The 26,268-nt window shown below is 37.8% G+C and overlaps 1 protein-coding gene across 8 annotated transcripts in view; it reads left to right on the plus strand.

Moving 5' to 3' along the window:
- ADGRG6 (adhesion G protein-coupled receptor G6) overlaps positions 1-26,268 on the plus strand; it is a 163,882-nt gene that overhangs the window by 59,166 nt on the left and 78,448 nt on the right. For 7 of the 8 annotated variants that reach the window (XM_075924316.1, XM_075924318.1, XM_075924317.1 and 4 more), the window contains exons 3-7: positions 3,351-3,692; positions 8,030-8,653; positions 14,458-14,526; positions 19,572-19,655; positions 26,022-26,107. In XM_075924316.1, the coding sequence (XP_075780431.1) occupies positions 3,351-3,692; positions 8,030-8,653; positions 14,458-14,526; positions 19,572-19,655; positions 26,022-26,107 (1,205 nt within the window). The remainder of the gene's footprint in view (positions 1-3,350; positions 3,693-8,029; positions 8,654-14,457; positions 14,527-19,571; positions 19,656-26,021; positions 26,108-26,268) is intronic. The other variant, XM_014580183.3, reaches the window with a different exon arrangement.

The raw sequence follows: 26,268 nt of genomic DNA on the forward strand, positions 1-26,268 counted from the left end.
TGCGTATATTATTTCGATCTTATTTTGAAATAGCTTATTTCATAATTGGTTCTGTCTATACAGTGCCAAATTTCAAAATAACATGCTATTCTGTAACATCCCTTAATCCTCATGAATGAAGTTTACAGGGACATTGGAATAGCAAGTCCCGTATATTTTGAAATAACGGGTTTGCTGTGAAAATGCAGGATAGCTATTTCAGGATACTCCAGTATCCCAAAATAACATTGCAGTGTAGACAAAGGCTTCATTTGCAACTTTGAATGTCTTCATTTGCATCCCTCTCTCAGAAGAGGGTGCAAGTGTAGACATACCCGAGGGCTGTGTCTAGACTGGCCAGCTTTTCCGGAAAAACTTGCCAGCTGTCTACACTGGCCGCTTGATTTTCCGCAAAAGCACTGACGATCTCATGTAAGATTGTCAGTGTTCTTGCGGAAATACTATGCTGCTCCCGTTTGGGCAAAAGTCCTTCTGCGCAAAACTTTTGCGCAAAAGGGCCAGTGTAGACAGCCCAGATTTGTTTTCCACAAAAAAAGCCCCGATCGCGAAAATGGCGATCTGGGCTTTTTTGCGCAAAAGCGCGTCTAGATTGGCCAGGGACACTTTTCCACAAAAAGTGCTTTTGCTGAAAAGCGTCCGTGCCAATCTAGACGCTCTGTTCCGAAAATGCTTGCAATGGAAAACTTTTCCGTTAAAAGCATTTCCAGAAAATCATGCCAGTCTAGACGTAGCCTAAGTCTTTAAGGTGACAACGAACTCCTCATAGTCTTTGTTCTGAATGTCTATAAATGAATTATCTCTTCTCCGCTTAGGGTCATGTGCTTCAATGAGTTGTGCTCACATGCACAAAATGAAGAAACAATTTACAAATTCTGCATGCGTATTCTCCTCACAGAGCAAACCCACTTTCCATGCTGCCACATCAATGAAGAACACAGAAATGGTCCCATGTAAACTCTAGAAATAGAATGTGGTCTGAAGAAATGTGGTGTGAATCAGGGCAAAATCAAAATTCCACACATGCTACCTTGGTAAAACCTTACTGGCAGTTACCTGATGCTAGTCAAATGGTCCTCTGAAATTTAACTTGAAATTGGTAAAAATTCATATCTCACTGAAATAAGTTTCAGTGAATGTCTGAATAGCCATGAGCCATCTCAGTGATCTTGGTAATTCTGAGAGGTTTGTTTCAGATAGCAAGGAACTTCAAAAAGTTTGGTGCATATTATCCATACCAGCGGGAGTTTCAGGCAGCATTCTACTCAGTACTTTCTTAGTTCAGAAAGCATAGCTTTCAAGTGACCAGTTCATGAGAGTGATGCTGGGTTCACTGGTCAATTTCCTCTCCTTACTAATCTGGCTTTTAATTTTTGGTGGGGTTTTTTCTGTGTTTGAAAGGGAATAGAAGCTAATTTAACTCTAGGCTCTTTTTGCAAGTAAATAACCAAAATTAACTCCCTCTCCTTTTTGTAATTAAGGTTTCAAACCTCCCCCAGTTTTTCCTTTGAGTCCCCATCCCCTGTCCTGAGACACAAGGCATTGGATACATGTCTAGCTATAAATGCTTCCCCATGAACAACACTGTGTACAGAACAGTTAGTACAATACTAGGATGGCGACAAATCAAGCTTTGCTCATCTAATCCTTGGTGCCTACAGGACAGCTCATCTGTAATGACCCCCATGACCATACTGCTAACAACAGCTGGGAAACATGCTATAATCCCATCATCAGTGTATGTTCCCAAAGAGGACTTGAAGTGGAAACACTGAGAAATTCAATACACTAAAAAGCTACCTTTATTTCATTTATGACAGTCATGATGCATAGAGCAAATACTTCTTCCATTTGTTAATTGACAGGTCTAAACGTTAATCTATTGACTTGGTTCCTGTAAAGTATCCAGATATTGTTTGTTTAAGTAGATCCTGAATACTTTGTTTGACACAGGCACCATCCTACTGTTTGTGTTTTTGCAGTGCCTAGCACAATGGGGTCTTAAAATGGTTCAGGCTCCTAGGAATCACTGTGGTATAAATAATAATACTATCATTTTAGTTTAAGATGTCCTTATATATCCTTTTCACTTCCTGAAATGATGATTCTAGTGCTATAAGTTTTCTTTCTTTATAATGCTTTATTTAACCTATGTTTTGGGAATTGTTCCACTAATTTTAATGTGGTTTTAACCAGGCATCTTAGAGCAGTTTAGTAGCAATTTCTGATGATGATGATGATGCAGCAGCATTAACAGAGGACTCTTCTCTCCACAGAAGGGAGGGCTAATTCATTATCTTTCTGCTTGTCTTAGCAAAGTTACTAAAATTCAAGGAAGTTGATACTGGCAAAGTTATATAACTTTTACTTGATATTTATTGAAGATAAATGTTTTTAAATGCAGCAGAAGCTAGCAAATGGAACTGAAAGAATTGAACCTTTTTGTTTACATTTGATGTTGCATAAGATGCAGGAAATTTTGACCCCTTTTAAGTTTCAGTTCATTTTTCATTGCTTAACTCAGTTTGTGTAATAACAAAGGTTCAAATTCTCCCTCCCTGAGTAGTATCTAACTTCAGAAGCAAGGCCCAGTGAAACCAGGAGGACTGTTTGCTGAGCAAGGAACTCAGCTTGCGTCCAGGTGGCAGGATCTGGCCCTTTTCAGTTTTAGCCTAAATTGCTCAATATTCTTTTGGCAAGAGGTAACTGAACTGTTTTACCAATCTGAATGGCAGGAAAATATTTTCATATATACCTCTTAATCTGAGAATGTCAAGGTGCTTTACAAGAATCATTAAGGGCTAGATCCTTTGGTCTGCATGCCGAAACAGAGTATAATGAACCCTAGTGAGCCTCCTCTCCCATTGTCTTATGCCAGTGAGTGGAGCTGAGTCAGCATGGAAGAGTGCAGTAACGTGCTGTTGATATAAGGAAAGGGAAAGCAGGGAGAGAACTGTGGACATATATGTCAGAGAGTTGCTGATACATTCAGCGTGAGGCAAGCAAAAAAGTAGCTACTGTAGAATTTTTATACACTTTCAATGGAAGAAAATGTGTGTGTTTGAGAACAAGAAAGAGTTGTTTTTACATTGCCTGAATTAGTATATCGGGTGAATATAAAAAGTTACTGCATGGCATACAACTGTGTATTATTTCTTTTCCAGAGTATTACTTATATGTGTGTTCCTTTTAATGACTGTTTACCACCTATGTTGTCCTTTAAAGGAACACCTTCCTGTCTTTGTCATCTCCTTTCACTTAAACCTTATTTGTTTTTATCAATTTTTGATGTCTTATTGCATGTTACAATATCTCTCAATCCTCCCATCCCTTTTTCTGTTTTGGCCCCACAGCTCTTGGATGCTCTGACTGCAGGATATCGCTGTCCAATCCCACAGGAATCTTCACGTCTCCCTGCTTTCCCAGTGATTACCCTAACAGCCAAGCATGCAAATGGACCCTCCATGCTCCTCCTGGATTCATCATTCAGATAACATTTACTGAGTTTGACATCGAAGAAGCGCCGAACTGCATTTATGATTCACTAACTCTAGATCCTGGAGAGAATCAGGTTAAATTGTGTGGCGTCACTGCCAAAGGATTATCATTTAACTCCACTGGAAATGAAATGGTTGTGTCTTTTGTAAGTGACTTCAGTATCCAAAAGAGAGGCTTCAATGCCAGCTACACCCGAGGTATGTAAGCATGAATAATTTCTTTCCTCTATTATCTAGCATGTCCTTTATCAAGCAGACTTGCTTTCTGTGGTAAGGGGAATCTTTGAGGAGGGAATCTGGAGATCCAGTTCTCTTCTGAGATAAATTTGGGAGCTAAATATAGCCATAAGCGGATATTTATACATACTTTTTAACAACGTGTGTGAGGATTAGGGTTTTTTTTTTTTTTTTTTTAAAGTGGCTTTTTTTCGAAAAAACTTCACCTGCATCTAGACTGCTGTCACATTCTTTCTAAATTAAATTGAAAGAATATGACAGTTTTTTCAACTGCAAAAAACCTAATTTTATGAAGAATAATGCCTTTTTTTCAAAGTGTTCTTTCGAAAAAAGGCATTATTGAATGCAAACAGTGCTTTTTCAAAAGAGAGCCTAAGTGCTAGCTTTTGAAAAAGCAGCTCTCTTTTTCGAAAATACTGGTTGCTGTCTAGATGCTTTCTTTCGAAAGATGCTTGTAGTCTATACATACCCTGAGCACGTGTAAACAAAGATCCATGGCTTGATTCTGTCCTGCCATATGGCTTGTTCCAGTGTATTGAAACATCCCCTTCAGTGTTTGTGAAGATTTGTGGTTCAGTTATGCCTTTTTCTGCACGTGGTTACAGCATGTAAGAGGGATCTCTCTCCCACAGATTTATGCACCGACATAGTGGCAGGGAGCCATAATCTGACTCCCAGTGCTGTGGAAAGCAACAGGAAAGTTAGCACAGCCAGAAACAGCTATGCTCCTCTGGCATACTAAGACTTTCCAATAAGGTAAACCTCTTCTGTGAGGGAGGCAGCCCTTTTTTAGGGGCATGTCAGAGACTGTGGAATGAACTCCTCTAGGAACTATGGACTATCATACATCTCACCACCTTCCACAGGGTGTCCTTCTTTGACCTTGACTTCACAAATGTAAATTCACAGCAACAAAAAACTAGAAACCTTTCCAAATAAGATACTTCACTGCATACGCTTTCCCCTGTGGAGAGAGGATGAGAGAACAAATAGCACATTTGGGGCATGGGCAGCACCATTGTCCCCACTCTCTCTATATTGCCAGCATAGCTGCACAAGTGAAGTTCAGGAATTTTCTCTGGTCTCTTGCTCCCAGGAGACCTTATTTCTCTTATAGTCTGAATGTTTTTACATTCTAAGGGCTGGAGGGCTATGTCTGGAATGGCATGATTTTCCGCAAATGCTTTTAATGGAAAAGTTTTCTGTTAAAAGCATTTGCGGAAAAGAGCATCTAGATTGGCACGGATGCTTTTCCGCAAAAGCACTTTTTGAGGAAAAGCGTCCGTGCCAATCTAGATGCGCTTTTCTGCAAAAAAGCCCCAATCGCCATTTTCGCGATCGGGGCTTTTTTGCACAAAACATAGCTGAGCTGTCTACACTGGCCCTTTTGTGCAAAAGCTTTTGCGCAAATGGATTTTTGACCAAATGGGAGCAGCATAGTATTTCCGCAAGAAGCACTGATTTCTTACATGAGATCGTCAGTGTTCTTGTGGAAATTCAAGCAGCCAGTGTAGACAGCTGGCAGGTTTTTCCGCAAAAGCACTTGCTTTTGTGGAAAAACTTGCCAGTCTAGACACAGCCGAACACTGTTAATTTGATCTGAGATTTTGCTTAGCAGCTTCAGCCATGGACCAAAACCTCATTGTGCTAGTTGCTGTACAAATGCAGGACACAAAGTCCCTGCCCCCAAAGAGTTCACAAAAGAAAAAAAAAGATAACATTAGCTAGAGAGAATTAGAAATGTTACTAAGGTTCATTGGAACCCTCTCAAAGGTTATTCTGGGTGAAGAAAACCACTTCTGCTGCATTGTAATCTCTCTCCTCTAGCATTTTTTCTAGTTGTGTTCTGAGATAGGGATGTTAAATATTGGTTCATTGAATAGTTGATTAACCTCATGAATTCTTATAGAAAAAAACTACAAATGATCTGGTAACACTTAATAGACTAACAAAACATGTAGATGGTATCATGAGCTTTTGTGGACACAGTCCACTTCTTCAGATCTCCTGGAAATAGTGAACTCCATAAAGAGTGTGGAAGAAGTGCTTCACAAGAAGGGAAGATCATAGGGGTAGAGTTGCAATTGGCAGACAGCTAGTAGGGCCTTGCCCAGTGATTGGATGGGCCTTTGAAAGACTTCTATGGATCCCAACCTCAGATTGCAATTCCACACAGCTTATACCAAAAGTCTGCAACCAGCCAAAGGGCCTGGATGGAGGCAAATACTGAATTCAAGACAAGTGTCAGACAGGCTGGTGAAATAGAAAGTTGTGTGCGATTTTGTTAAATGGATAAGACCACTCTCCTGTAGGAGGAGGAGAGGTCTCATACTCAAAGCTGGTCTGGATTTTGTTTATACAAAAGGTGGATGGAAGTTGAAGCAGGACTCACCTGTAGTGCCTCTGACCACAGGACAGAGTGCTAGCATGATCTCCCATGCCTTCGCAGTCACCTTGAGAGCCCAGCAAGTTCTCAGTTTTTTTCATGAGCTAATTTTGCAAACCAAAGAATATAAGCCATTCTACAGTGATGATGAACACACTAGCTTTGATCAAATTCTGTCAGGGGGTGCTTGCACTCATGTCGTATTAATATCCACAGAACCTGGTCTGGCATATCTGCTGGTATGGTTTGGAATTGAATATTTGGTCTTGAAAACAATTAACAAAGGGGAAAGAGTGATACATACTCAGTGCTTTTGGAGTATAGGCTCTTCTACCCTTCCTTCTGGATATCTATGGTACAATTCCCCTGAGACTGAATCAAATGGCCTTCCCATAGGATCATACCGCTTCTTGATAACTTTTTGTGAAAAGTCACATAAGGGCATGTCTACAAAGGGAAATTCACTATTAAAAATATACTTGTGTAATTATACTAACTTCCCAGGCTGACATTCTGATTCTGAAGCAGACATGGTTTCTGTTATGGGACTGATTGCCTGATACTTTTCAATCAAGAAAATAAGAAACAAAAACATATATATTTTCTGTTTGCTATCTTGTTTGTCCACAAAGACCCTTATTCATATGTGTATTTGTAAAATGATTGGGCTTTCTTATATGCAGCGATCTGAAGAAGAGCTCTGTGTGGTTTTTGAAAGCTTTTTCCCTCCTACCAACACAAGCTGGTCCAATAACATTCATTATCTCACTCAGCCTTTCCTGGACATTTGTGCAAATCTATTCACACAGATTTTAGAAATAGTGAATGGCTAGAACATACCGTAAAATCGCGATTATAATGCGCACCTATGTATAATGCGCACCTGCCTTTTAAACGTCAGAATTCTGGAATAAACTAAACTCTTATCTATAATCTGCACCCCCATTATACTCACGATTTTACAGTATATATACAGGAAGGAAGGGGCTCGTGCCTGCCACGGGGGCCCCCTGCCCAGCTGCCCGCTGAGCCCCTGTCCCCACTGGACAGCTGCCCGCGTGCCACGCTGAGACCGGGCAGGCAGTGAGCCAGGGCGCTGTAGCCTCATGATGCCGCTGGTTCCTCGCCTTGTCCGGGAGCGTGGTGGGGCACCGCACTGCAGCTGGAAAGTTTCTGTGCAGAAGGGAGGATGAGTTTAAAACTTTAACAGAAAACCTTCTATGTATAATGCGCACCCCGACTTTGACGCTAAAAAAACGAGGAAAAAAGTGCGCATTATACTCACGATTTTACGGTAACTATTTGTGAACACTAGCTTTCAGCATTCAACCAGACAGGTTTTGAGAAAAATGGAACAGAATCTTCATGCCCGACACAAACCTATTATTTGAATTCTGCAAGAAAAGGCTTTGATTTGCCAAGGAATGTGGCTGAGGCACTCTCTGCTACAGTACTGCAAAGATGTGTCCTGGGCTTCAGTTATATAAAGCTCTCAAGAAAAACAAGTCAATAAAAATCACAAAAACAAATGAAATGTTTTTCAATTGCTGCTGTAGTGTATTGCCTAATTCATTCTTACAAGTTACCAGATGAATGCAAAGTAATTGGACAAATGGCTTCTGTCATCCTGTGAGTTTTGAATGCAACCTTAGAGGTTAATAGTTTAATATACGGGATTCAACGTCAGGAGTTATATGTAATGCAGCACTAAAATAATCATTGTCTATTTTTTGTTGCATGTATTGCTATACTCAAAGCACCAAAATGTGCAATACTGGGTCAGTTCAATGATGAAAGGCTCTTCTAACTGTTTGATTTAGTGAATATTACGTGGATCTTTGTCTTTCAGCTAATTTTTCCCTCCCTTTGTGATTTATTTATATATGGATTTTTGTGTGTGTGTGCGTAATAGTTGCTGTGACTCTGAGGAATCAGAAAGTCATCATCCCTCAAACTCCAGATGTTGAGCTTGTGACTGTGGCAAAAACTGTCCTAATACCAGAACTTAGGCAGTTCACACTCTGCTTTGAAGCAACCAAAGCCATCAGTGATGCCAGTGACTGGAAGGCTTTTTCCTACAGTGATCCTTCATCAACAGAAGTCCTCAGTTTTGGAAAGACCTCAAAAGGCCACTTCCTCTCAATCTCAGGCACAGAGTGCATACTAAACAGTGCACTCATCACAAATTCAGATGGAGATTTTTTCACAGAAACTTTTGAACAATTGTGCATAGTATGGGATGGCTTCTCTGGCATTATAGGGGTAAATGGCAAGAGCATCTATCACACTGTTACTTGCATGAGTCCCTTTGGACATGTTATCCCTGGCAATGGAACACTGGTGTTGGGCTCTGACAGCAATGGAGTAAGCTCTTTATACGGGGACATATACAACTTTCGTCTTTGGAACTTCACCATGAGTTCCCAAAAGCTGTTCAACCTCAGCTGTGACGTGAAAGGAAACATTGTAGACTGGGAAAATGACTTCTGGAGTATCCCAACTTCAGCACTGAAAGCAGAAAACAACTTAAGCTGTGGTGAGTATGTTTGGCAGAATCACTTTTGTTAATTCCCCCCTGTTCCCCTTGGCATTGTTCTGAAAGTATCACATACCAGCAAAGAACTGTTTAGAGTTACAGACAGCAGCACTTCCCAAAAGACAACCTCATTTATCCTAGCCCTGCCAGCTCCATACCACAAAAAATTAACTTTGCCCCTGGGTGTGTCTGTTCCTTTAGTTTAATCAAAGCTCATATCCAGCCTGACTTCAAAAGACAACTAATGAGGTTAAACAAAAGTTATAATTGAGGGGGGTTTGTATATTATTCAGGACAGAAACAATAAATAACCAGAAGTAATATGAGAAACAAATAAAAGTTCTCTGATCTTTCCTTTCCAAACATTCATTAGTTTAACATGTGATTTTTAAACAAATTAATTAATGTACTTGATTGTGGACATGTAGAGCAAGATAAAATATTTGTGTAAAAGGGGTAATAGATAGAAATAATACCATGTATATAATACTATAGGCACGCGTAGCACTTTACAAAAACATATCAAGACCAGAGTTCCTGACCTAAAGAAGTTACAGTCTAAGGCCCTTATCCTGCAAGCATTTAAAAATGTGCTTAACTTTAAGCTCTTGAGACATCATACCACTATTCAAATGCTTAAAGATACTCTTTCCTGTGTCAGAGTTGCGTTCAGTGCAAGCTTGGATGGGGGCCACTAAACTGCTGGTTTGACCACCCTAATTCTCCTGCTTTAAAGATAAGCTTATGAGTGAAGACTGAAAGAATTGACTTTGTTTAGTTTGGAAAAGGAAAGACTAAGAGGGGACATGATAGCAACTTTCAAGTACGCAAAAGGGTGTTACAAGGAGGAGAGAGAAAAATTATTCTCCCTGATCTTTGAGGATAGGACAAGAAACTATGGCCCTTAATTGCAAGGGAGGTTTAGGTCAGACATTAGGAAAAATTTCCTAACTGTCAGGGTGGTTAAACACTGGAATAAATTGCCTAGAGAGGTTGTGGAATCTCCATCACTGGATATATTTAAGAGCAGGCTAGACAAACATATACCAGGGATGATCATGGTGCTTGATCCTGCCGTGAAGGCAAGGGACTGACTTGATGACTTCTCAAGGTCCCTTCAGTTGATTTTATGATTACTCAGATCCAGTTCATGAGTCTTAAGTCTACTTATTGCTGCGGCTCTCTGATTGCAGCAACAAAAGATTATCAAAGTGTTTCATAGTTGTTGTAATTTTAATTTTCCAAGAATTGTTCTAGATCTCCAAGGGTGTTTTCTACACTGCAGGACTTAACTTGAAATAAGCTACGCAAATTGAGCTACGTCAATTGCATAGCTTATTTCAAAATAGGGAGTATCTATACAGCACTTATTTCAAAATAGGGAACTCTTCCTCCAACTTCTCTTATTCCTCGTACAATGAGGGTTCCAGGAGTCAGAGTAAGAAGTCCTCCAGCTTGACAGTATTTTGACAGCTATTTTGAAATAACTGCCCACTGTGTAGACACGGACTAAGTTATTTCGGAATAATACTAGTTATTTTGTAATAGTGTTGTAGCGTAGACGTACCCCAAGAAAGAAAGTGCTCCAAGTTTCTATCAAGATTAAAAGCAGATAATTTCATGCCCCATGTCATCACCTTTATCCCCTCATACTACTCTGAAAATGTCAACATAGAGTGAAGGTATAAGAACGCAGCTTAATATCTTATCTTCCATGGATGCTTTTACTCTTCGTATGAAGGGAAATTTTGAGAGGGAATACAATAGAGTTTTCTTTGGGGTCTTCTCAAAACCAGTTCCCCCAAAATACTGAATAGCTGCTTGAAATAATTTCCTTTTCAAACTTCTTTCTAAACTGCTTGTTTTTTATTAGCATTCTTCCCATGGGACACGAGGGAGGATTACGAGTGGGAAAAGATCCAGTAGGCTTCAGCCCATCCACAGTAGTCTTTGGATGAAAACTTAATTAAACTGTCAATCTGGCATGTTAGTATGCACTTCTGATCTCTGACCCTCTGGTCAGCAGGAAGGAGCAGTGTGCAGGTTCCTCTTCTCCCATGTATGAAGTTTTTGTAGAAAAAAACCATGAATACTTAGACTAGGTTTAAAATATTACTTAGACTACAATAAAATATTCTGTTTTACATAGATATTACTTTTGATATTTAAAATATTACAATAGTGTCCAGGGCCACAACCAGGATCAGGATGCCATTGTGATAGACAACTGTACAAATACATATGAAGATACAGGCTCTGCCCCCAAAGACTTTTACTAGCTAAGAAATTACTTGGAAAATCAGTAATAGCGTGTGTGCAGTGGAAAGAGCAAAGGAGTAAAATCCTTATCTATCCACACCACACTGTTTGCTAAGAGTGCAAAAAGGCCACACACTCCAAGGAAAATATGACTCCTTAGGTAATTGTACATCTCCTGTGCTAAAGACTGAGAGAAAACTCCAACACCCTTTTCAGTCTTCTCCCAGGCATGCTAAATGATTACTTTACTAGTGGCTTACTCAACTACATTTCTTCAGAGAAAGTTCTGTGAGAAATACCATCTCGGGAACTCATCTAGAAACCCCAGAGGATGTACCTGTATATTTGAGGGCTGAACACGGGAGTGCACTGTGGTCCAGGCTGCCTGTCCCCATGCCTGTCCTTTCCACCTGAGGACCTGCCCAAGGGCCTGGCAAGGCTGTTGGCTCTGCTGCCTGGCTGCAGTTTTTGGCCTTTTTAACAGATAATGTAAATTTACACAGCCATAGAAGAGGATCTGGCCAATAATTCTGGTTCTGCATTCACTGAAATCTTTGGGAGTTTTGTGGTTATTTTAATAGGAACAAAAAAGAAGTGATTAAATGTTGCTTTGTTGCAAGCAAACTAGAAAAAGTTAGAAACAGAACAAGTAGGAGCTAGGATAAAAAAATTTAAATTGCCGAAGTACCATGAGAATTAGGCTCCTCTGTCATTACTGAAAATGGGATTTACACTCCAAAACCACTTAGATATTTTTTAAAACATTATTCCTATTTTGTTTCTACTAGGCCTGTGGTCTGATTATTGCTGTGATGACAATGAGCCAAAGTGGCCCCAGGGGCTCCTCAGTTGGCAGCAGTGAACCTAGAGGTCATGCAGAAGGGTGGGATACTACTAGCTGGGAACCTGAGAGAATAGAGAGAGACTAGGCGTAAAAGTATTTTTTCCATGGAGTAACTTGAAACCTATGGGACAGTGATGTGACTTACATATTTTATACAAGAAATTATATTCTACTGAGTACTTTTTGCAAGCCATTTGAAGTCCTGAACGAAGCATTTTTACAGCTATATTTGCTAATATTAATAGGCTAATATGAAAATACCCTGAAAAGCGGATTCCCCTTATCAGAGGAAGGTGACTAAGCACCTACCCCAAAAGCACCTTATCTTCCACACTGCTACAGGCCTCACTTCACTATTTTTTAAAGATAAATATGTATAAGCTTAATTCTAAACATGTCCTTTTTTGTCTTAATCAAGTTTGATTTTGGCCAGACCAAATCTCTTAGCACTCAATAAAAGAAGACATTTCAATCTAAATGTCAAAATACTTTGATGAAAATATTGGAGCAACACAGTATCACTAAGATTGTCAATCCTCTGCACATCTTGCTTACCTCACTTGAAAGGGATGGTCACCTATAGCTGAACGTTTCATTTTTTTGTATCAACGTGGGTATAAGATAAGGATATGTACTATTGGTATCAAATACTGCTGCTGATTTTATAGTGAAATGAAATCTAGGTGCATCTACATGACAAGTAGAACTAGTGGGCTGTATTAAAACCACAGAAAAACCCAGCAGTGCTACAGAGTGGTAAGAATATAATGGCATGTCTAAACTACATCCCTCTTTTGAAAGATGGATATAAATTAGGCAGATCGAAAGTGAAAATAAAGTGGGGATTTAAATACCCCACGTTTCATTTGCATAATTGCATCACAGCATTCTTTTGAAAAAGGGTATTTCGAAAGTGAAACCACTGATTAGATGCAGTTCTTTCTAAAAAAATGTTTTTTCGAAAGATCAAAAAAATGAGGAGTACAGGATCTTTCAAAAAAGGTTTTTTTTTTAAGAACCATGTCTAAACAGCAGTTTCACTTCGAAATACCCTTTTTCGAAAGAACGCTGTGATGCGCTTATGCAAACGAAGTGCAGGATATTTAAATCCCCGCTTCATTTGCACTTTTGATCTACCTAATTTACATCTCTCTTTTAAAAGAGGGATGTAATTTAGACATAGCCTAAGTGTAAATGAAATTCTGAATGGAATATTAATTCAGTTCAAGGTACTGTTCTCAAAAGAAGGTTATCTGCAGTAATTTGTTACTGCTCATATGGTCAATAAGTCCATTAGCAAAAGCTTTGTTTGAAAAGTCCATTAACTGCAAATGAAAATACTTTGCTGTGCCTTTGCTGAGTTCAATAATGCAAGTGACATTCACATGCAAATAAGCTGCATTCAGAAGTAAGTGTTCAGGCTGCTTTGTTACTTAGCTTCTTTCCAAAGCATGAACATGACCAGAGGAAAATCTCTTTTCTGAACCCTTGTTTTGCAATAAAATGAGTCCTTATCAGTAAAATAGTCATTTCTGTCATGTTGTTAGCACTTTGTCTAGGGTTAATAGTCTGACTCATCTACTCTTGTTTCAAAGGTTGGTTGACAAAGAATTCTTTATTACTTAAAAAGATGACGAGAAGAGAAAAAATTTACAGGTGCATCCTCTGGGTTTCTAGATGAGTTCTCGAGACGGTATTTCTCACAGAACTTTCTCTGAAGACAATGTGCAAACACTATATGCACAGCTGAATCACGAGGATATTCAAAATATATACCATTACTTGCTCAGTTGATCACTCTTATGCAGTTAGTTTCCACACCACCCAAATACAGTAAACACACATTCTTATATTTTTATCTGTTTCTTGTGTGTGCATACCAGAACACTAATCATGCCCACACCCTGAACAGAGTCCAGGTACTGATTGAATTAAAACTTATCTGTTTGTTATCCCCCTAGATGAAATTTTCTAACAGGTGATGACTGGTAGATGACATTGGCCCAGCTGAGTTCAGAACTCTCATTAAGATGCCATTTTATTATCCATTAGTTCTGCATGAGCACTACAGCTACATTAGCTACTATATTTTAAAACTGTTGGATAGCATTTTGCTATACACTACTCAGTGATTGTTAGGGGAGCTGTGTAACTAAGGCCAGTAGAGCCAATCAAGCGTCAATACTTTCTTTGTTCACAGGTGCCTAACCTGCCTCCCCCAACCCAAAGACAAAAAGTTTTTTGTGGCAAATGGCAGTGTAAATATATAATTGTTGGCAGAAGCACTCTCCTGTCAACTATGTGAACCCCGCTCAGAGTGGGTTGCAGTATTTTGTTGGCAAAAGTGAGGACAAACAGTGCCCAACTTTACACTGCCCAACTTTTAGCAACACAGCCATGTTGCTAAAAGCTGCATAGTGTACACAAAGCTAAAATCTAATGGAAATTTTGGAAAACATGAGGATATGAGGTACATGTTAGATATGATCCAAACTTGCAAATGAGCCAGACTTTTGTGGACTTGTCAACAACATAGGGAAAGGACATACATGAGTCTTCTGAGCAAAATGTCATGTTGCATTTCCCACTGATGTAAACTAGAAAAAGACCTCAGGGCATGATGTAATGTATTTTGAGACATGACAGTATTATGTATGACATATCAAATATTTTTAAGAATTTGTCTTTCCTTCTTCTAAAGGCTCATACCTAATTCCCTTACCTACAACTGAACCGACTAGCTGTGCAAATCTTGGAAGCCTATGTCAAGGTAAGAAGCCAAAGACACTTTTTGCATTTTTCAGCTTTACCAAATCTCTCTATTTGCTTTTCTTTTAATTTCATTTTACTTGAACTTTTTAAGACTGACCTCTAGAAAACTGAGCAAAGAAAGGAATTTCTTAGCTTCAACCAGTGTGAGGGTGTGCTATACATACACTATGTAAAAATAATATGGTCACACTCTTGATAATGGAGTAGATTGTATTATCAAGAGTGTGACCATATTATTTTTACATAGTGTATGTATAGCACACCTAACAATCATATGCTCATGCAAGGATGAACTGGTTTCATTTCTTTCCCTATATCTTTTCCTTCTGCATAACTAAAGGCTATAATGTTAACCCTGCTAGAAAATCTGTAAATCAAGCATAAATTAGTGTAATTACATGAACCGATCATTATGTAGATGCTTTGAACAGGCTGCCGTGAAGCTTGATTAACTGTCAATATGATTTGAGATCCTTGGGTGAAAGATATTATACAAATACAAATTGTAATAGTTATTATTCATATAATAAAAATTATTGTTATAGTTGATGATTTTCCAGTCTTCCCCAATAGGTAAACTATCAAATGAACATTGTAAAATCAACATGTCTGTCAGTCATGTCATACATAACTACAGGAATCATGGCATCAGCGTCTTTGAAGGACAGATCACATCTGCATGTGTGCAGAATTCATGTCAATTTGCAGACTTTCTTTGCTTCCCCTCAGAAAATAATAGGGGAAGCCACATGGGGCAGGGGTAGGTCATGGCTGGAGATGTCCATGGCACTGTCCCTCCCAAACATAGGCTGAGTTTGAGGGGGGCACATGCAATCATGGGCCACTACCTCCTTCATTTCTATGAGCACCGAGCTGCCCAGAACCTGCAGACTTACTATGGACTTTGAGGGTGCGTCTACACAGCAATTCTACCATTATTCTGAAATAGCAATGTGAGCATCTACACAGCAATTCTGTTATTTTGAAATAAATTCGAAATAAGGGATGACTTATTCCAACTTTTATAAACCTCATTCCACAAGGAATAATGCCTATACCAAAGTAGCTATTTTGAAATAGTAATAGCGTGGATGCTCAACAGCTGCTATTTCGAAATAGCCCCTTTCCAGGGCCCTTCAGACTAATTACTCCCCAGTGCCTCATGGGGCTCTAAATCGAGGTAGCACATCCACATTAGGGAAGCCTGCCTCAGACTAATTTTGAGGCTTCCCTGTAGTATAGATGTGCTATTTCAAAATAAGCAATTTCAGAGTATGTCTTCCAAAACAACTTATTTCAAAATAAGTGTGCAATGTATATGTACCCTGAAGATCAGTGTTGGTTCTAGCCTTTTTTTTCCCCTTTCTGCATCATCACTAGTTATTAAATGGCCAAATTATACCATCAGTTATATGTGTTTGGAATTTGGCAAACAATTAATTCTATTGGCTTTAAAGAAATAGGATCCATGTGCTGTACTTAGCTATGTTATGCCTTTAGTTCTGTAATGCTAAAAAGGATAAAAAGTCTTAACAATTATTTTTCAGCAGATCGTATTCTGAAATTGCTAGAGAAAGAGCTCTATTTTATAAGAATGTGCCATTTCTATGTAGTCACTGTTCACTGTTAGTTTTCCATACTGTATTAAACTGGCATTACTAGATAGGAGCCCACCTTCCTTGTTTTGTTTTGCTTTGTTTTCTGAGGGGTTATAATGTTACAAACTAAACTAAGCTAAACGGCCACAATAATTTTATTACTTTAATGGACAAAGTCTATGCTTTTACTTTAGTTTTAGACAGCAGGTACAAAAGGTATCTGCATACATTCTGCTGACATTTTGTTCATTTTGTGCTGCCTCTTTATTCAATTTTATCTTTCATCCAAACCTCCTTTTATCAGGAAGCCATTAAACATTTTACCAAGGGGGTGACACTGATACTACCCTCCTATGCTACCAATTCCATGAACAGGCTGGTAGTGAATGCTGAAGAAAGTTTTGGTGGGGCTGTCCCTAAATTAAGGACATTGTCTTTCCACCAGAAAGGAATGGAAAATGGATCAAAACAAATTTGTTCCAGATCACTCTTAGAACTGCATGGGGCAGCACTGTAACCAAGCAACCAGAATGGCAAAGAAAATTGTGTGCTCATTTTCCAGATCCCTGATCATTCTGGCCAGAGGTTCATCAGTTTGCACATAAAATATTGTTCCTTTTCACAATTTAGCATGAGAAACTAGACCTGATTTTCAGCAATGTTGAGCACCTGCAGCTCTCACAATCTTTATCTAGAGTTTTAAGGCCTTAGAACATCTGAAAATCAAGCTGCCTAATCTTATGAGGATTCTGGAATGCAAAAAAGACTTTTAGTTTATCCTGTCAAAGTTGGTTTAACTTCTACTTCTCTTTCAGATTCTCCTACTTCTTTCACTGTAAATACTGTCCACCTTTCATGAAGCATCTGGAACTTAGCCCAGAAATGGAATCACAAAGAAAAAGCTTTTAATTTATAATTAATGTCTGTTACCTCTATGCATTCCAAATAATCTAAAAACAACGAGTAGTCCTGTGGCACCTTAAAGACTAACAAAAATATATAGAATCATATATATATATATTTAGTCTCTAACGGTGTGTCTACATAGCACCCTAAACTCGAAATAAGATACGCAATGTGTGCTATGCAAATTGCATATCTTATTTCAAATCTATTTGGAAATAGCTTATTTTGAAATTTGGTGCATCTACACAGCGCTAAATTTTGAAATAATGTGCTATTTTGAGCCTTCCCTTAACCCTCGTGCAATGAGGTTTACCAGGATGGTGAAATAGTGTGCCCATTATTTCGAAAAATATTTTGAAATAACAGGTGGCTTGTGGAGATGCAGGGTAGCTATTTTGGGATACCTTTGGTATCCTGAAATAGCTGTGCAGTGTAGATGTACCCAAAGATCCTACTGGACTACTCATTGTTTTTAAAGTTACAGACTAATATGGCTACCCCTCTGAGACAGATAATCTAAGTTTGACAGGGAGTATTATAAACTAATGTGGCCCACTGAACATTAGTGACATCTCCTCTTCCCACATAAGTCTGGTCATCTGTTTTAATTATTACTGATTACTATCTGTAACAAGTCCCCTCTTGGGGAACTGGGCCAAGTAGTCATGTCTGTAACTCCTGACTGCCAAAAGTGGTATGGGGAGGGGAGTACAAGCCCTGCCACTTCCCAACTCAGTTCCCTTTGGGCTACTAATAGTCTGGTAACCAAAGCTGCTTAAGACTATCCTCTCTGACCCTCTTCTTCTCATCCACTGCTCACCCTCTCCAATCCACCTGGGAGGGGGGCGCGAATGTTCCATTTAGTTCCAGGATTTCCCCTGCTGTGGAAACCCAAACCACCATAAGTTAAGGAGGTACCAATGTCACAGGTTCACAGGATACTTCCCTATCAGGTTATCTCTAGGACGAGTCCTTTGGTCATCTGGGTCAGAGACTTTTAGGCTTCCCTCTATTGTGTTCTGCTAGACCTGTAGGCTGCAGGTCTGCTCACCTCCAGCCCTGCTACCCAAATACGCTAATTCCCTTCCTTTTAATTCCTCCAGCAGATGCAATATTTGCTGCTTATGTGGCAGAATGGGGCTAACTGAATGTAAAATAATCCCTTAAATCCATGTTGCCGTGTGTGGGGCATGTGCCCCCCTCACACTATTGGATAGTTTGCCACACTATTCAGATGTCAAGCATTTTTTAAAGAACTAATTTCCAGTGTCATAAAAACAATTGTTGAAGAAAAACAACTGATACTGGTTTTGTATAAATTAAAGACCTTAGATTTCTATAGCAGCACTTGGTAATAGGTATGTATGCCTTTTTCTTTTTTACCATTTTTTGTTGAGTTGTCTAATGAGACCCTTTTTCTCATAATTGTATAAATGATTGAAAACACACAATCTGGTATGTTCACATGTTTTTACATTGTTTCTGTATTTTGTTTAGTAATATATGAATAGAAAACACACAACAAAGATGTAACAATGTAACAGACAGATTTATTCTTCCTCACTAAAAATCACACAAGAAGCTTGTAACAAAAACAATACAGACTGCAACTAGAAAAAAATCCTTTCTGAAAATACACATTTGTAACCTTTGCAGTTTGGTTGTTGGCCAAAACTGTATCAGAAAAGAAAATAGCAAGTTAAGAGTTTATGTAAAAGTATCCAGATTGTAAAAAGAGCATTTCCGGGGGAGAAAAAAGCTATCAATTTGCGGGTTGTCTTCCCTGAGAATTACTGAATAAGTGCTGTTTAAAATGATTTGTAATTGTTTTGCTGAAGTTCTGTGTACACGCCCAAACCTATTATGTTCTGAAGGTGATTTTCTGGTTTAACTTCCTTGTATCAACTGAAAATGCATCTGAACTAGTCCCTAAGAGGTCAATTTTGGAACTGCTGTGTAAGGTGATGCCTACTGATGTCAGTAGGAATTATACAGTTAGGATCTCACATGAAGGTTTAAAAATACATTTCTTCATAATATGTATATATGTTTGTAATTCTATTCATTATACAAATCTTAGTGGAGCTCATTAGATCCTTACATTGGTGTTTTAGTTTCACAATTGTTCATCTTCAGTCCCTGGATAGATGCATCTATCACCCCCTTTCCCCCCGCCCAAACTAATCTTCTTAGTTTGTGCGGCTTTGAAGCATTATTATTTATTTTCTGGCCTTTGCACAACTCTTCATAGAAGATCTCATGAACTGATTCAGAATTTCTGAAGACAGTACAGGACTGATCCTGTAATCTTTACTCCAAATGAAGCCGGCATGAGTAAGGATGGTAGGGCTGGGACCTACATCAGTTCATTCACATTCATCATTTTATACAGAAATTTGGTGTGTGCATATTAACATGTATAGTAAATGGTTTCCTTCACTCTCTGTATATGTGTTTTCATGCATTATTCCCATTGTGCTTGACCACATTAACATTCATGTTTCATGCAAATTCACCTTTCTCTCATCTTTGTTACCAGCTACTACTGTAAATGCTACTACTCCACCACCCACTGTCACCACTAACATGCCCGATACTAATAGAACCGATAAACCAAATGATGGTAAGAAACCCTGTGTTACATTTTTCCTTGTACTGTATCTAGAACAATCGCATTATGTTAGAAATTTACTTAAATATCTTAAATGTTAAGTTTCATATATTGGGCTTCATTCTGCTCTTTATTACACTAGTGTGAATCAGGAGTTACTCCACCAATGTCAACCATGTAAAACTTGTGCAATATTAACTTAACACACTTACATATTTCTTGTGTAAAAGAGAACCATTTCTACATTATGTATGAATTGTTTTTACATTGTTCATTCACTAATCTTCAAAAAACAGTAAGGCCAAGATAGACATTTTTTTTAAAAGGATAAAAATAGACATGGATTTGAGACATTTTAACACAGCTGCTGTTTATATGCCACATAGCAACCACTTTTTCATCCGTGTGAGTATATCTTCAGAATTATCTATTTCCCACTGGTAAGTTTGAGAAACCAAGTGGAATCTATCTTATGGAGCAAAGCCACTTCCACTGAGTCAATAGCAATTTTTCTGTTGATTTCAAGGGGAGCTGAATCATGTTTTGGTTTAGGAAAATATTGACAACATTGAATATGATGTAGTTTTCATTCAGGAAGATTAGGGAAACTTTATTTTAATGGTAACAGCGGAATCTATTATAAGCCCACTGTTATTCACAGGGTAGTAGAGATTTTCTCTGAGATTTTTGTCAAGTTCTGAGAGATCACTTTTCTTACAAGATAGTGTAGCATATCAGGAAAGCAACCAAAATACAAATTAATTAAAAATAATAATAGTAATGAATTGTAAGAAACTATTGTAACCCAGCTATTATTGATTTTCTGCAAAATAACGCAGGCGATAACACACAAATTCTTTTCTGCGGGAATTTCATTTTAAGTGGTCTCCACAGAATTCAATCAATAATTATCTGTTTTTAACAAATGAGTTCATTTCTGTTGGAGGATAAAAAAACCTCTGGTAGTTTTATACTATAGCTTATGGCCTGTGTACATTATTGTAAAGATTGTGTAGAATATAGTGGTTTGTACCTATACTTTTCTTCTTTGCTATTTGATGGTACCCTAGAGGGAAAGAATCAGACTCTGAAAGGTGTTGAGTCGTTTATTTCAAGGGGTGTTTCTATTTATGGAACCAATACCTAGATGTTCACACTGAACAATAAACCCATCACAGTTAGGATAGGATTTTCAAAGACACCTAGGGGAACTGGATGCCAAATTTCCATTGAAATCAATGGAAATTTGATGTCTAAGTCCAGTGGGTATCTGTGACGTTATTTTCACAATGCAGAAAAACTAAAAGTCAAGAGGCCAAATTCAAAATTAATGTAAGCAAATACAGCTTCCACTGAGCTAACTGGGATTTTCTAACATGAGCTGAATCATTTAGTTGCATAAATAATGTTTCTTTCATCCATTAACTATATGGCTTGCTACATACAGACCTGCGGGAATTAAGAGTTCCTGCTACCGTTATCTTCAGAATGAAGAGAAATTCAGCTGAATCCTCCCACGCACTACTACAAGGGCAGCAAGATTCTATGATAAAAGGGGTCAAAAATATAGGAATTATATCAACCCCAATTATATGGCCAGTGAGACAAAGGCCTCTCCAACCTAGTGAAAGTTTATCATCCAAGGAACAAAATCCAGAAAGAAAAAACATACAAAACTTGTTCTTCCTACCTACTACTGAGGCCACATCAGCTGCTTCTAGGGAGGCTGAAGTTGGTACCTTGGATCCTTTTGCAGAGCATATTACCTCAATGAATCAGTCAACTGATAAGAGTGTTTTGAAAAACTCTAGTGTCATAATAAATAAGACTTATGATATAACACGAATTCCAACAACCCCCATGGTTATAGATCATTCAGAGAATGTAGGCCTTTCTCTGACACAGAGTGAAATTTTTAGTGCGGAGCTAACATGGAGTTTGACCGATGGACTGGAATATACTAATTCTGAGTCAGCATTCCTCACACTGATCAGCAAAAGCACCCTTTATGAACAAACAAAGGAACCCCTGTGGATTGTTTCCTCTAGTAGTGACACATCCTCTTCCACATATAAAAGTATATACAATGTCTTGGAATCTTTCAGCTGGCAGAACAATGCTGTATCACATCATCATATCATTTCTGACATTCCAGAAGAAAACCATCGTTCCCTATCTAGCCTATCTGCTGCTTCTATACAATATGAGTCCTTTCAAAAAAATAGGCTGGATTTACTAGAGTTTTCACCTGAAAATGTTTACCTTGTATCCACCAAGAAAATTATGGAAGATGATTCTGTTAAAAACAGCTTTTATACTGCAGAAGCAAATGATGAACTGCAGTCTACAAACTTTAAATATTTTAAGGAGTTTGAGTCAGTAAACCTTAAAAAAGTAACCTCCAAAAAAACTCAACCTTTAAACCCATCTAGTTTCTTCCAAGATATAAAAGAAATATATAAAGAAGCTATGCTTGATATCCAGCTAACAGAAGCTCTTCTAACTTTGGAAGACAGCCAAGAATTGCTAAGATGGTCGGCACAGTTGCTAGCAACAAGGAGAAGTTCTGATTTTCATTACTCTTTTACTATTTCACCTGCTTATCAAGAATCCTTGAGTCATTCATATTTGAAAAGTGACTTGTTTATATTTAGACCTTTGACCAAACTGCCAAAAGAGCCATACGTGAAAGCATCTTCTCTAGAAAATGAATTTGAACTCTTCAACACACTTACTTCTACAAGCACCTATATACCTCAATCTTTAAAAACCCCTACAAATATGAAAAGGAAACCAAATGAGACCCCTGGAAATGAAAAATTAGAAAGTAGTTTAGAAACAATTCCTAATGACAACCTACATAAAGATTCTGTTTTTTCCACATCTCAGCCAGAAAACATGAACAGAATCAGTAACACCTGGAAACCAGGTTATATGGGCCTGCCAACAGAGCATGGCACTATTGACCCTTCTTTATCAACAAGTTTTTGGACTTTGGACTATCATTTCAAACAAGAGTCTCTAGAGTTTTCTGGGGAGCCTTCTGAAAGCTTGTGGTTCTCTTTTAATAAACTATTTGCTTCCCAAACAGAGAAACAGCCATATTTTAGTTCCCCTACTGTAGCTGATAATATCCTTATGCGGACTGCCATCAACAATATGTCAGGTTATGGCACAGAAGACATGAACTTTTCTAGTTACATGTCATCTCTGGATACGGAAAACTTTAGTCCAATTGTTTTGATCTCTTCACTAAGGATTTCAGAAAATACAGAAAGGAAAATATCAGAGTCAAAAATGACTGTTTCTCCTAACATAAATATTTCTTCAAATTCTCATTTCCCTCTACTGAACATATCTTCACATCAACCTTCTATGCAGGTACAGATGAGTACCTTTGATATTTTACATGCAACTTTTATAGACAAATTCAAAAGTGTTGCTAGTTTGCACATGCAGTCTTGGGATCAAGTTTCAAAGGCTGATCAAATCAGTATGACCGTCCAACACCATGGGCAGACATTTGCTTCAGTTTTCTTCACTTACACAACAGTCCAGACTTCATGTACTGAGGATAGCTATATTGCCTGCTTAGCCAACAGGTCATCAGAGAGTTCTGTAACTGACACAAAAACTAATGGGCCATCACAATCACAAAATATTTATATGGTCATAGAGAGTAACCCAACAAGTGTTTTTGACACGGATTTTGTAGAAACACAGAGCTCACTAAGTTCTAGCCACCTCACAATGACATTGTCTTTGGCAAAAACAGATACTCTCAATTCAGAACAAAAAACCAGGGCAAGTGCACATACTAACAGCCAATCAATATCATTGTTCTTTTCTACTCCCTCACTATCACAAAGTCTTCAAAATGATCTTGACCAAACCTCACCAACCATGGGTCAGCTATGGAATGTAGAAGAGTTAAATTTACTAACAAATCTTGTAATGAAAAGCCACATAACTGTTCCAGAACAAAAATTCATTGAAGATCCAGAAATCAGTCTGACACCTTCTCTTCAAATGGGAGTTCTCTATGATTTAAATATTGGGAGCACTACTTTACTGATATCAAATACAGAATCACTACTTTCAGTAGGTGAATCAGAATGGGGGACATACCACTATTCTAGCAGACAGACTGAAGAGCTTATTAACAAAGGAATGTCCTCTTTGAATTCCAGTAATATTCATGCTACTGATTTGCAACTTCAGACAATGCCTCTGTCTTTTGAAGCTTACACTGATTATGAAAAAATAACAAATATCTCTTTCATATTGAAACCAACAACAATTTCAGCAGTGGCCAGTGCAATAATTCTATCACCTCCACACAATGGGACTTATATTCATGCTAATGAGAATATTTTAAACCATGCTGCAACGATACATCATTCTGATTTGCAGTCCCAAAGATCAGCTTCTCAAGTAATGTACCACCAGCCTTCTATTTCAGCACATGAAATTCCCTTGGCCAATGCATCTCCTGGAACAAGCCAAGTCTCCATCCCATACAAGCCACTGAATCCACTTACCAGCTCTCCCAAATTAATGTTGTCTTATTTATGTAATTACTTCACTGAACTGAGCTGTCTGTGTGGACCTGAGGTCAACAACAGTATGTCAAGGCATTAAGCTAGATGTAGAGAAAATATCACCTCATCTGCTAGATATGCACTTTGTAGAATTGGATGTAGAACTAGCTGAATTAAATCATTACATGTAGCTTCATGTAGCATGTTATAAGGTTGTAGAATAGCAATTTAATTACAGTAGGGGGGAATTTGTAACAAGTTCCAAAATAATCTTAGCATGTGCCATTAACATTTGATTTCTAATTGCTACCTTCCCATTCTCTAACCAACAGAGCTCTAAGGAGACTGCTGGGACAATGAGATGATTGCCGTTGATTTATTTATTTGTCTGACATTCATTAGACTTTTTCAATTACAGTATTTAGATATTTGTGGCATTGATTATTTTAAAATATCAAATTGAAGGTCCACATCAAATTTAACTCTGAAAGTTCTGGAAAATGTGAGCAGCATAGAGGGAAAACCCAATCTTGGTAATTTTTTCATCTTCTATATTTTTGCAATTTTAATTATTTTAATTTATTTTTAATGTTAAACTGCTCCACTCCACTTTTTGTCAATTATTTTCCTATATAAATGATCTTTCCCATCAATATTTTTAAAGGGGGAAAGCAATTTGAAACGTTCTGAGTCTCCTGAGAGTGATTAGAAATGTAGAGTAGCTCTTGGCTCATCTGACTGAAACATGCTTTGGGTCATAATGTGGTGGTAACTATGAAACTATTTAACACTAGTTAATAGATACTGTGTTAGAATTGTATTTTATTTTGTACATCAAGAGTATATGTTTCACTCATATATAGTGCACTATATGACACTATACATATATGACACTGTGTGTGTATATATGAGTGTATATATACATATAAAATACATTATAACACATACAATGCATTTAATTATTTATATGCTGTATAGATAATGTACCATGTATTTTATGTGTATATATATAAAATACATTAACTATATACAATATATACCATGTATTTTACAGTACAATATATTTTCTCTTTCTGAGGCCAGGTCTATACTAGATTCAGAAGGTCGGTTTAAAATACACAACTCCAACTATGTACATTTATCTAAAGTTAATTACTGTCACTTCGAAATAGTCTTGTTTGTGTTCTAAAATTTCACTCTCGATGTGACTCTCTAAAAAATGAGGCTCTAGATTCATTGTATCTCAAGGCTTTCACAATTAAGTTTGTTCATTTTGCCATTAAAATATTGTTTGTCTTTCTAATTTCTAACTGTGAAAATCTGGGATTTGAGAACAAAGATCATGCAGCATTGTTTCCAAGAACGAGCCATCCAACCCCACTGTCTTAAAATTATGTCCTTGATTATTTTGTTGCTTTTAGGCTGATGGGTCACATTTTGCTCTCAGATCACTGTAAATTCTGAGAGACTCCAGTGAAATCTGTGGAGTTTTTCTAGATTACACCAGATTATGTTCTCTATGAAAACTCAGTATTTAGAGTTATTTTATATTTATGGCATTTTCATGATCTTACAATTACATATGTGAAATCATATTTGTATATAAATTCCATTTTGTTGCACAGTAGGCCCAATTCTGCATTCCTGCATGCACTCAGACTTCTATAATAGCTATACACGTTTTGGGTATACCAAAATGTGAGTGTAGGCCCTATCCACCAAATTATCTTTTGCTACAAAAATAAGGACTCGAAACTTTAAAAAGAGAAAGTTTGGCAATATATTATGCATGATTTTCATTGTTTCTGATATTTATAATACTGTTTTTAATGGATAGGAGGGCTATTCTACAGGATTTCTATTACTGTCTTCAGTGAAAAGCTCAACTCAGAGTCAAAAGTGCAGAGTGCGGTGGCTGAATGGGTAAGTTTCTTCATATTTATATGAGTTGTATATGTGTGAATCTGCACCCAACTTGTATCAAAGTGGTAATAGCTGGGGAATGGGAAAATATAAGAATAGTTGGTCTAATTTAAGAGCTTTCAGGAGTAGGGTCTGTCTTTATGTTATTTGTTTGCACATTA

The sequence above is a fragment of the Pelodiscus sinensis genome, chromosome 3 (assembly GCF_049634645.1).
Source record: "Pelodiscus sinensis isolate JC-2024 chromosome 3, ASM4963464v1, whole genome shotgun sequence".
Classification (NCBI taxonomy): Eukaryota; Metazoa; Chordata; order Testudines; family Trionychidae; genus Pelodiscus; species Pelodiscus sinensis.